The 12,310-nt window shown below is 37.8% G+C and overlaps 1 protein-coding gene across 3 annotated transcripts in view; it reads right to left on the reverse strand.

Annotated features, from left to right (window-relative positions):
- smarcc1a (SWI/SNF related, matrix associated, actin dependent regulator of chromatin, subfamily c, member 1a) overlaps positions 1–12,310 on the reverse strand; it is a 31,698-nt gene that overhangs the window by 19,155 nt on the left and 233 nt on the right. For all 3 annotated transcript variants that reach the window (XM_061881751.1, XM_061881749.1, XM_061881750.1), the window contains exons 2-8: positions 4,015–4,134; positions 3,843–3,928; positions 1,549–1,630; positions 1,382–1,474; positions 1,242–1,311; positions 1,100–1,169; positions 951–1,026 (exon numbers count right to left, since the gene is read on the reverse strand). In XM_061881751.1, the coding sequence (XP_061737735.1) occupies positions 951–1,026; positions 1,100–1,169; positions 1,242–1,311; positions 1,382–1,474; positions 1,549–1,630; positions 3,843–3,928; positions 4,015–4,134 (597 nt within the window). The remainder of the gene's footprint in view (positions 1–950; positions 1,027–1,099; positions 1,170–1,241; positions 1,312–1,381; positions 1,475–1,548; positions 1,631–3,842; positions 3,929–4,014; positions 4,135–12,310) is intronic.

Raw genomic sequence — 12,310 nt, forward strand, 5'->3', positions numbered from 1 at the left:
ATTTGGGCACCTCACAATCCCATTAGAATTCGGGGGCTACAACTGGATTAAAAAATTAATTATTCATGCATATTTAGATAGATAGATAGATAGATAGTACTTTATTGATTCCTTCAGGAGAGTTCCTTCAGGAAAATTAAAATTCCAGCAGCAGTGCACAGAGTTGAGATCAATTTAAAAAAAAAAAAAGTAAAAAATTAAATAATGGGGGTTTAAAAGGAAACAAAATAGAGAAATATTACAAAAATAATAAAAACAATGGGAATAACAATATAACAGTAAAATAAGAATATAACAATATAATTTAATCAATATATTGAACATTAATATTAAAAATAGTGTTATATTTGAGTATCAAAATGCATTAAAAGCTTTCACTACTGAATAATTTCCATTTTTTTAAATGTTAGTAAGCACAGCATAGACTTAGCTTGTGGCATCGTATTCAAAAAGACTTGAGCCCGTAGTTGCTGCCAAAGGTGCATCAAAAGATGTAAATACTTTTGTACATGTCAATTTTGAGTTTTTTATCAAATTTGCAAGTATTTCAACATTTCTATTTTTTTCTGTCAATACGGGGTGCTTGTGTACATTGGAAAAAACAACTACTTTTTTAATTTAAAAAAATGGCTGCAATGAAACAAAGAGTAAAACATTTACAAAGGGGTCTGAATACTTTCCGTACCCACTCTATAGAGTTGAACATATGCCCACTAATGACCAGTGATGCGCAGAAAATTTGGCCGCCGGAAAAAGATGTACTTCAATCACCAGAACATGGCGCTGCCGAAATTGGGTGATGTGATGCCGTAAGCCATTCGTACGAGGTTGTCTGGGTCAGCATGTCCGCCGCGTGGACGTACTTTAATGACAGAAGCTATATCTGCATTTTTCCCCACCTCAAGTCGCTGAATAGTAACTTGTCTACTCTCCTTTGGTCTCGTGCTCACCTTCCATGGTCGGTCAGCACTGGGGGGATCCTCCAAATCCCCGTCCACCTCACTGGTGGACACCCAGGTGTCGTAGCTGACGACAAGACACATGAGAATGCATGAGACCTTGTCCGTAAGCAATGCTTGTTAGCTTCCGCAGTGCTCACCTGTCTGGATAGAGCCCCCAGTGGACCAGAACCTGCTTGTCTTTCCTCATGACGGGGCGCAGCCACTCCTCTGCAGGACAAACGAAATGATTAAACTACCCAAAAACACTAAATAGACACGGCAGGGACAAGGAAATCTAACCTTCCTCCTGTTGCGATGGAGATGGGAAGATAAGGTGGGTGGCCTTTGACTTGTCTTCAGAGATGGAGCCCTAAACAAAAGAAGACGTGTTCTAGAAAAAGACAAACATGTCATTGCGCAAGTGGTCAGCTGACAATCACCTGGTGTCTTTTGATGGCGTCTTTGAGCTTATTGGCTTGTTTGGCCTCGATGTCCGCAGACAGGAAGACGGTGGGCCGGGTGAGACAGTTATTCTGGAAGCACAAAATATTTCAATTACACAGCTAATGCAAAAAAACTAAAATAAAAGGTGTGAACAAGTTCATACCTGCACCAGGTTCTTCTCCACATTCAGAAACATTTCCACGTTCCTGTCCATGCGAGAGGGGTTCTGCAGGTCAAAGCGCCGCCTGTGGATGGCAACAGTGAGCCAACGTCGTGATTAAACCAGCTTTAACAGTCCCTCCAGGGCTTTCGCGGCATTTTTTGTTGCAAACTAAAATGTCTGAATTTGTAACAGCATTTTCAGAAAATTGCTTAAAAAAAAAATCCTCCAATACAACTTAATGAACTTGTTATTCTATGAGTTTGCTATCCAAGTTTAAAATATTCCTTGTAACCTTAACCCCAAAAAGGACATTGCAACAAAAATAGGAAAACAAATACTGTATTGATGTTTTACTCATCTTCATCCATCCATTTTCTACCGCTTGTCCCTTTTGGAGTTGTTTTACTCATCTTATACCGCACAAACCCAAAATTAGACTAGATGGCAGGGTTAGGGTTAACTGCCTCTTTGCTAGGTCAGCATTGCAAGTAAGAATGTGTTTCAAGTGCCCTACCCTGAATAAACAAATGTTAAACATGTAAATACTGTAAATTCCAGACTATGAGGCGCTACTTTTTTCCTACGCTTGGAACCCTACAGCTTATATAACGGTGTGGCTAATTTATGGATATTTTTTGGCTAACAGCCATAAAGTTTTGAATTCAACAAATAGTTTTCAATAGACACTAAAAATGTGTGTTATTGTTTGCTGTATGGCACCATAATTGAATAAGTTCCCTTACTGTGGGTGTTGCGGCGTGAACGTTTTCAGTAATTCCTTCGGTTTACCGCTATAAACCGGATGTACAAGTACTGTTCCGTCTTCTTATTCACATTGATTCTTCATTCATCACACCAAGCAGCATTTGTAATTTTTACAATATAACTATTTGTACTTACTACAACATCCGATGTGGTATGTCTGAAGGAGGGTTTTCATGCATATTTTTTTATGTGCTATCACAATGTAATCAATCCAATCCAATTCACTTTATGTATATAGCACATTTAAACAACAAAATGTTTCCAAAGTGCTGCACAACAATATTAAAAACAACATTCAAATACTATGCTGAGCTCCACCAATGACTGAGTAAAAACAAAAAATAAAAATAAATACATATAAAAACAATATAAAATAAATATGATTAAAAACGATTTTAAGGGTGAAACCAAAACACAGAGGGCAACAGATCAAGCTAGCATTGTTAGCATTAGCTAATATGCTAATACTTTTACAAGTGTCTATGTTATTATTTTTAACTTACAATGGCATTCTGTTTGTATAGTTCCAGTTTCGTAAATTCACCAAAAAGTCACCGCGGCTTACTGAGTTCTCTTTTGATTGGAGAGCGAGCCCCCGCAACTAGTAGGGCCATGACGATGCCTTCTGTTTTCCGTTTTACTGCCGTGTTACAGACACCGGTTGGAAACAATTAAGGTATGTAAATAAACCTTTACAAGCCCGATGAAGCCAGGCTTAAACACCTTCGCACTGGCGTCGGACTCTCCCGCTCAACTATGGGGCAAATAGGGTATGGCTTCATCTGCGGCATACGAGTGTGGTGTAGAGGAGCAGACTGCCGACCACATCATAACATCCATTCCCATACACCGCCATCCTAATGGGAATCGTAGTCTGGCAGCTGTGGACAAGTGCTCGGTCAGCTGGCTGTCAAAAACACTTCAGCTATATAGTGGTTACACTTCTAATTAACATATTTATCCAAACGAAGAAGAAGAACATTTACAAAATATTTCTGCGTAAATAACTAATTTCACAACGTATATATTTGCGACTAATAGTCTGGCTTATGGACACAGTTTTTTTCTTCTAAAATGTATCTGCGATTAATAGTCTGGTATATGGACACAGTTTTTTTCTTCTAAAATGTATCTGCGACTAATAGTCTGGTATATGGACACAGTTTTTTTTTCTTCTAAAATTTAGCAGATGCGGCTTATATACTGGTGCGCTCTGTCATCCAGAAAATACTGTACATTCAAAGTCTCGAGAGAAGGGTGTTTCTCAATGTTTATATAGCACATTATCTAAAAGGCTTATTGGAGTAGTAAAGAGTTAAAATATTGTTATCCGTTGCTGTTCATTAACACAAGAAACATAAGTTTTGATTAGAGTCTGACGTGCACATTTGAGCGCCGCTCAGAGACAGATTTGAATGGCGAAACTGACATTGATTGGTCAAAATCTGCGAGGAATTGGACAAAAAAATCATTTTGTGGCTGCCTCAGTGTTGGTAGCCGAGCTTGTACAAAGTGAAAGTGAAACTCACCAGCCCTGCTCACTCTTGAACTTGTAGACAGAGCCTAGAATGTGACAGAGAGCGCCTCCTGCCTTCATGTCCAGGAAACACTTGGCCTTGAGGGAGAGGACAGCAGTGAGGACACTAGAAGACATCAGTCGCTGGGAAGGCGAGCACGGTAAATCTTGCTGAAATGTCATACCGGCAGCTTGGTGAGAGCAGGGTTGTTGACTCTGCGTCCAAAAGCATCCTCTTGGAACTGAAGCAGCTGGACCACCAGGCCCGCCAGCGACTTGCTGGAGGGGGAGTCATTCTGGACATACTGCCAGCCAACACACACACACACACACACACACACACACAGCTGTGTTTCAAAAACGCCACAGTAGACATTCATCTAATACAGCATTTTTTTTAAAAAGTGGGTTGAGGCCAGCAGGAGAGAGATTTATTTTATTGTGTCTTCACTCGAGTATTCATGTGAGAAAGATATACAAGCCTGCAGCTAGATGGCAGCAGTGCTCAATCTAATAAATAGACTCCCTGCTTTACAAAGTAGAAGTAGTAATGGAGTGTTTTATTTGTACTTGGAAGTCAGAATATCATAGTTCATAGTCGGACTTTCAACTGAAACAGCCCGCAAGGGCGGATTTCCTAGTCAGAAAGTCAGAGCATACTCACCACCGCAGTGTCGGCCTTAAAGGGGAACTGCACCTTTTTTTTGTAATTATTGGCTCGTTCTGGGTGGCTAGCAATGCAGCTAACGGGAACAATCAGTTCTACATCTAAATCACTTTAAAAATGTATTCAAAAACCGCCAACAATACTTTATTTACGTTTCGTAACCCGTATAATAATCAAACTGTAGCGACATTTTTATTGAAAGAGACAACACAATGGAACTCTTTTTTTCCAGCGTAGTAACACATCGGCATGCTACAGTATTACCTGTGAGCTAGCTACAGCAAGAGGTAAGCTAGTTTCTCCGTCAGCCCTCAAATCACTTTTGAGTTTGGATTGCACAACACAATGCCATGGGACACCAATCGGTATTGACTAAAAAACTTGAACATTCATATAACAGTATCTGTGAAGGGTTATTTCATGTTTTGTTTGTACACACAACTTATGTAGTAGTTATAGTAATAAGCATGATATGCTGCATGTATCATGATCAATATTATAGTGACTCACGAGATGGACAGTTGTTTGTTTGGTCCAGCTGGCTTGGGGTGTTTTTCTGGTTTATTTTGGGTAAACACTCCATTTATGTCAGCATAGCTCGGCTCCAAGTTCCACATCTACACCCTGACAAAGTCAAGCCGACCTCACTCTTGCGGCTTCCTTCTGCTCCGTTTCACCCTTTATGTGTGCTCGCTTTCATAAACAGCTGTTCATCCTCTGTATATTTAGCTTCAAAAAGGTAAGGTAATAATCCTTATTTGTCCCAAAATAGCCATCATCGTCTTCGATGACCAAGTCTGCTGTGATAATTAAATGTAAAGTTTTACATTTTGTACATATATTACATATTGTTTGAACGTGTCTGTTGCTATATACATGCATACATATATATGTATGTATATATTAAATTAATCATTAGTAATGTAGCAGCCTAGAGTTGAATGGCAGGGTCCCTGCTATTACATGTTGACAAAAATATCACATTTACATAATAAAAAACAACTAACTACAGGCTTCCCAAATGCTGTAATAAATTAATCATGATGAGTTGACTTGAAATTGTTTAATGTTGCACTTTTTACATGTAGAAGAAAAGTTTTATCATTTAATTTAATCCGAGCAACAAGTTGAGGCAGTTTAATGTGGATTAACGTGGGCAGAATTATTAGTGTTCCCAATGTTAAAAGGATAAAGCCATTGTTTACAAATTTGGTAAATAAATAACCCAAAAAATTTATATTTTGTTGTTTTCTTACTGTACCGAAAATGAACCGAACCGAGGTGGATACCGAACCGAAATTTTTGTGCACCCCTCTCGATATTTTGCCTTAGCCTTGAATTAACACTTGATAGGTATAATCACAGCAGTATGATGATTCTATGTGTCTACATTAAAACATTCTTGTTCATACTGCAATAATATATGCTCATTTTAAACTTTCATGCAGAGAAGGAAATCACAACTAAGTCAATTGACCAAAACTGTATTTATTAAGGTTATTAGCAGGTGACTTTTCAAATGACGCTACATATTAGCAGTAATACTACTTTTGGTAACAACGCTTGTGCCCCACGCTTGACAAATTAAAGTTGTCTATTCGACATATTCCCGCTTGAAGCCGAACCACCACCAGACGATGGACCCCCTGCTGTTTTTCTTGGTGATTAATTTTTCTTTCATTCGCACCTTCTTACTTCCATTACACTACAGGCTCTTCCCACTCCTTCTTGTGCCTCCTTCTCACAGAGTAAGCGCACCTTCTTGCACATGTCACGTCATACGTATACGCCCTCGTATGGGAAATGTTAGCTGTGATGGTGATACGAGAGAGAGAAGGTGCTAATCTGGTAACAAATGAAGAATTAATTCCATCGTCTGGCGGCAGTTCGGTTTCGAATGGGGAAGATGTCGAATAGACAACTTTAATTTGTCAAGTGTGGGGCACAAGCGTTGCTACCAAAAGTAGCATTACTGCTAATATGTAGCATCATTTGAAATGCCACCTGCTAACAACTGTTTAATAAATACAGTTTTGGTCAATTGACTTAGTTTTAATTTCCTTCTCTGCATGAAAGTTTAAAATGAGCATATATTAATGCAGTATGAACAATAATTTTTTAATGTAGACACATAGAATCATCATGCTGCTGTGATTATATGTATCAAGTGTTCATTCAAGGCTAAGGCAAAATATCAAGATATATATTGTGTATCGCGATATGGCTTAAAAATATGGAGATATTAATAAAAGGCTATATCACCCAGCTCTAACTGGAACATAAGTGCCTTAAAATAAAGGAGCTGCTCGGATCTCTCGGCAAGGAGGCTCGCTGCAATCCAGAACATTTTAGAACTGTCTGCATTACTTTATTTACAATAAATACACCGATTATCGATGTTTACTAATCGATTTTATAATTGTCCCTGTCTGAATTGCAATGCATCTAAAAATCGATTTAATCATTTACCCCACCTCTAGCGCATACATGCTGCTTCTGACGAGATAGTAAGCAGGGAATGGAGAACGCCAAAATGCCACTGGAAAAAAAATTATTGCTGGTCATCAAACTAATATTGCAGCTGTATTTTCTGCTTCCATTACTACTGATCAGACTCGCAATAGTACCTCAACATCGCCTGTACAAACTTAGGTCGTCATCTTCCTCCCCAAAAAGTTAACTTCTGTCCAGCTGTGGCTTATAATCACATACAATGTCTGCCATTTTTAGATGACAATTTCATGTAATGCATCATTTGTACTACTCTTTTCAAAACAAGCATATTGATTGTGGTCAAGAAGGTTTTGTTTGTGTCAGCACTTCTATTGATTGTTTTGGTACTCATTTTCATTTGAATTTTACAAATTTATTTAGGTATTATTATTGTTGTTATAAAGTACTATTTTATTAGAACTGTTTCAGTTCAGATAGATTTACAACATAAATCAATACATCTGTTATTTTAACCGTAACATACCATACCGTTCCACCAGTGAATTGAATAAATACATTTGTAGGAAAAAAAAAATATGAGAAGTAGAAAAAAATAAAAAAATTTTAAAGGACACAGCTGTTTGCAACTTCCTCTCAGGTACATTTTTCAAACACAAATTATAACAAAAACACCACCAGCTAGCTTATGTTACCAGTAGTAGTTACGTCATTACGTGCCTAAATACCTAAGTGGTAAGGATATATATAATGCTTCAAGTCATTATGACATAGTATGACTTGACTACAAAGAGCTGTGGAAGAGGAATGTTTAATAGAAGGTTACATTAGGCCTTGCAATAGCACTGTGTTGATATGTATGAGTGCATGTGTGTTACTGTGTATGTCCTTTGAATTTTGTTTGAGTATAATGCAATTGTGTTATTTAGGACACTTCATATTGATCCAAATGTTTTTCTGTGCTACTAATTTTTCATTAGGAAAGCACCGGTGCAAGGGTTTCTTCCCCTTAATGTAATTGAAAGTGGCGCGCCGCCACTGCATTTTTATTACCGCCACACCTTGAAAAAAAAGGGCTTTTTTAAAAGTTGAAAACGAAATAAAGTAATATAATGTATTGTAGTCCACAGAGGAAATCACTCAAAAGTCTGAGGCTAATTTTAACTTTTATTACCAATCTTATAGGAAACAATTGCACAATTCCAATAGGTTTAACCTCCTGTGAAAACACTTTTGCCTCGTGACCCCACTTCCTCATTTTCCGCCAATCACCTTTCAGGTACAGATTGTGTTATTGTAAAAATGGGAAAACTGACATTGAATCCAAACCTCACAAACATAAATCATTAACATTAGCTGGTCGTTATAGTACGAATTGAATATATATATATATATATATATATATATATATATATATATATATATATATATATATATATATACACACACACAAACATAGCCTATTGTTTGCGCAATATTGACGAATGCTAACGAAACTGGATGTAAATAAAACGCACACCGTTGTCTGTATGGCTGCGATGTAAACACGATTTTTATATATATTGCAGATTTACCCGTGGACAGCCATCTACACAATACGCAAATATTAAGAGGACAGTGGCGGCTTTTAAGAAAAGTCAAAGTAGAGCAACAGCGTGAAGCAAGTGTGACATGATGCTCGCTACAGCTCACTTCTGTCGTCAGATACCGAAGTAGAGTCTCAGAAAACAAGTACATTTTATAATAACACCATAAGAAGATGCCATATTTGTTATTAATTTAAAAAAGTCATCAAAAGTCTATATACACTTGAAAAAAAAAGTATCTTGCTTTTGGCAAAACGACAATAAAAAATATGTCAATACTAATTAATAAAAAAACATTTGTTTTAAATGTTTACATTTTTTAGCCTTTTCAAAGAATATCATATCATCATAGCAAATTATGCAAATTACTCTATAACGTCATTGTGACCATATCCATAACCATGCCCCTACAGCCACAGGTATCTTTGCAGTTTAGAGGAAACCCTGCGGTGCTCCTAGTGAAAAAGCCAAGCGTACATCCCTGAAACATAAAATTGAGGGACGGATTGTACAACATAACAGTACTGATAAAGTACAGCAGGACTAATGAATTAAAATGATACGATACTATGCTGCATTTGAAAAAACACTTTTTAATGACCATGATGGCACATGTTGTGGGTTAACACACACAGAGCAATTACAAGCAGAAACGGTGTGGAAGAAGCAGAGAGAATGGACGTATTTTGGCCTCAAAAGTAACAAAGCTGAAACTAGAAACACTTTTAAAACAAAGCTAGCCACTAACACACGTCTACAGTGTTTTAACTACTACTAAATCACAAATCTTTGCCTCCATGGCGACAAATGATGTTTCTTTACAAGTATCATCCCTGCAGCATGAGGGATAGCTAAACATGCTTCACTACACACGGTAGGAGGATACAATAGCTAACCGCTAGCGCTCCTTAATGCAAACAAATGGGTGGATGGACACAAATATTGACTGTGAAGATACCAAGTACAAGAGTCGTTTGTAGTTGATACTATAATGATTACATCGATATTAACACAATAAAATGTAATTTTTATATCATTTAAAAACACAGGAAATAAATTCCCGGACACAGGAGAACTTTAATTATGACCAATGCATGATCCTGTAACTATTTGTTATTGGATCTGTGGTATCACCCAAAACTTACATAAAGTATCAAACAGAAAACCAAGTGTAGATAGAACACGTTAAAACCGAAAGCAAGCTGATATTAAAAGTAAATGAACAAGCACATTAATAATCGATTCAAACCGCTTTTCACTCAATTTTGACATTATAAAACAATGGGAAACTATACAGTATGTGAATGCATACATCAGCAGCCAAATCAGGAGCCATTGTAACCCATATGCTTAAAACTAAAAGAAAAGTTGTCAATGTTTATCATGTAATTTAATGCCACAATGGTTCTTTGATTGCAATAATTTGTCATTAAGATTTTCTGTTACAATGAAGCCAATAACTGTGTGGGCCCCTTTATTTTGAAAGGTATCGAAAAGCATTTAGGTACCAGTAACCAAATAATAGTATCGGGAAATTGTCTACTGGCATCAAACATTCACGCTTCTATATGATCACTAGTTAATATAGTCTGAACACTGTTAATATAGTCCGAGCAACAACTGTAAATTTAATAAAGACATGTTTAATGTGATGTAAATAATATCTAGTGCAGTGTTTTTCAACCACTGTGCCGCACAGCACACTACTGTCTGGTGGGCCGTGGGAGATTATGTAATTTCACCTAATTGGGTCAAAAATATGTTTTGCAAAACAAGTAATTATAATCCACAAATAATGTGCCGTTGTTGAATGTCTGTGCTGTCTAGAGATCGGCGGAGTAACTGTGTAATACTCATCCATATCAGTAGGTGGCAGCAGGCAGCTGATTGCTTTGTTGTGATCACAATATGCAGATGACAGCGGGAGGCAAAGTGTAAATAAAAAGGTATCTAACGCTTAAACTAAAAATAAACAAAAGACGAGTGCCGTTGAGAAAATGCACTGAAACTTAAGGATGGCAATGCAAAACAGAGCTAAAACTGAACTGGCAGCAAAGTAAACAAACACAGAATGCTGGACAACAGCAAAGACTTAAAGGCCTACTGAAACCCACTACTACCGACCACGCAGTCTGATAGTTTATATATCAATGATGAAATCTTAACATTGCAACACATGCCAATATAGCCGGTTCAGTTTACTAAATTGCAATTTTAAATTTTCCGCGAGGTATCCTGTTGAAAACGCCGCGGAATGATGACGCTTATGTCGACGCGTGCTTGTGACGTTATTGGTTGGAGCGGACATTTCAGCCCAGCACCACACACGGCTAAAAGTTGTCTCTTTACATCGCATAATTACACAGTATTTTGGACATATGTGGTGCTGAATCTTTTGCAATTTGTTCAATTAATAATGTAGACGTCAAATAACAAAGCTGTTGGTGGAAAACGGTGGATTGCAGCTGCCTTTAGCAACCGAAACACAGCCGGTGTTTCTTTGTTTGTTGTGAAGCTTTAACACAGAACGTTCAAGCGAACATGTTTCTCTACGTCAACAAGCAAGTTTTTGGATGGGGAAATTGTGAAATTGAGTGGATTATACGACCTCCTCCTGCAGCTGTCAAAAAGGCAGCAGTGATCTTGGCTCCTCGGCTTCTCTCAGAGACAATGGCGATTATCACAGCCACCCTACTTTCAGGTATAACTTTATAATCTCACTAAAACACTATTAACACAATAAACAGATTAGGATTTTCCAGAATTATCCAAGTAAATGTGTCTAGTTACATCTGAAATGCTCCCACTGCCGTCGCCTTTTTTTTTGTGCTTCACTCTAACTTTCCTCATCCACAAACCTTTCATCCTGGCTCAAATTAATGTGGAAATCGTCGCTTTCTCGGTCCGAATAGCTCTTGCTGCTGGAGGCTATGATTATAAACAATGTGAGGAGCCCTACAACCTGTGACGTCACACACACATCGTCTGCTACTTCAGGTACAGGCAAGGCTTTTTTTATTAGCGACCAAAAGTTGCAAACTTTATCGTCGATGTTCTCTACTAAATCCTTTCAGCAAAAATATGGCAATATCGGGAAATGATAAAATATGACACATAGAATGGACCTGTTATCCCCGTTTGAATAAGAAAATCTCATTTCAGTAGGCCTTTACAGCGTGTGGAGCAGATGGCGTCCACAAAGTACATCCATACATGACAAGGTCCCCACAAAAGGATAGCGTCCGCACAACTTAAATAGTTTTAAGTGCGAAAACAAGGCAAGTGCGGGGAATAGCGTTCAAGGAAGACATCTAACTGCTACAGGAAAATAAGACACCAAAAACATTCAAAATAAGTTACGGCGTTATGTGACAGTACACCTTCTTTGAGAAAGGAGCTATAGTGACTGGCTATGGTTTGAATTCATATCCAACAATTGCAAAAGCGATTTTTTTTATTGTTAATGCTGAGTTTAGTTTTTTCTGCTAGTGGTGTGCCTCAGAATTTTTTTCTGTGTAAAAAACGTGCCTTGGATCCGAAAAGGTTGAAAAACACTGGTTTAGTGTGTGCTAGCAGGTTAGCTTGTGTCACTGGCCAGGGTACTCGGTTCATATAAAAGTTGCGGGGATACACGGAAAGCTGCAATGAGATGTTGGTCTAAAGCAGCAAATCAAAGGCTAAATGAGAAGTTTGAAGTGAAAAGATGAGGCTATGTGAGGTTTCATTGTCACGCGCCGGGGGCCTTCATAGGAATCAATGAGCAACAAGCTAAGCTAA

Source organism: Nerophis ophidion, linkage group LG21 (assembly GCF_033978795.1).
Source record: "Nerophis ophidion isolate RoL-2023_Sa linkage group LG21, RoL_Noph_v1.0, whole genome shotgun sequence".
In the NCBI taxonomy this organism is placed as follows: Eukaryota; Metazoa; Chordata; class Actinopteri; order Syngnathiformes; family Syngnathidae; genus Nerophis; species Nerophis ophidion.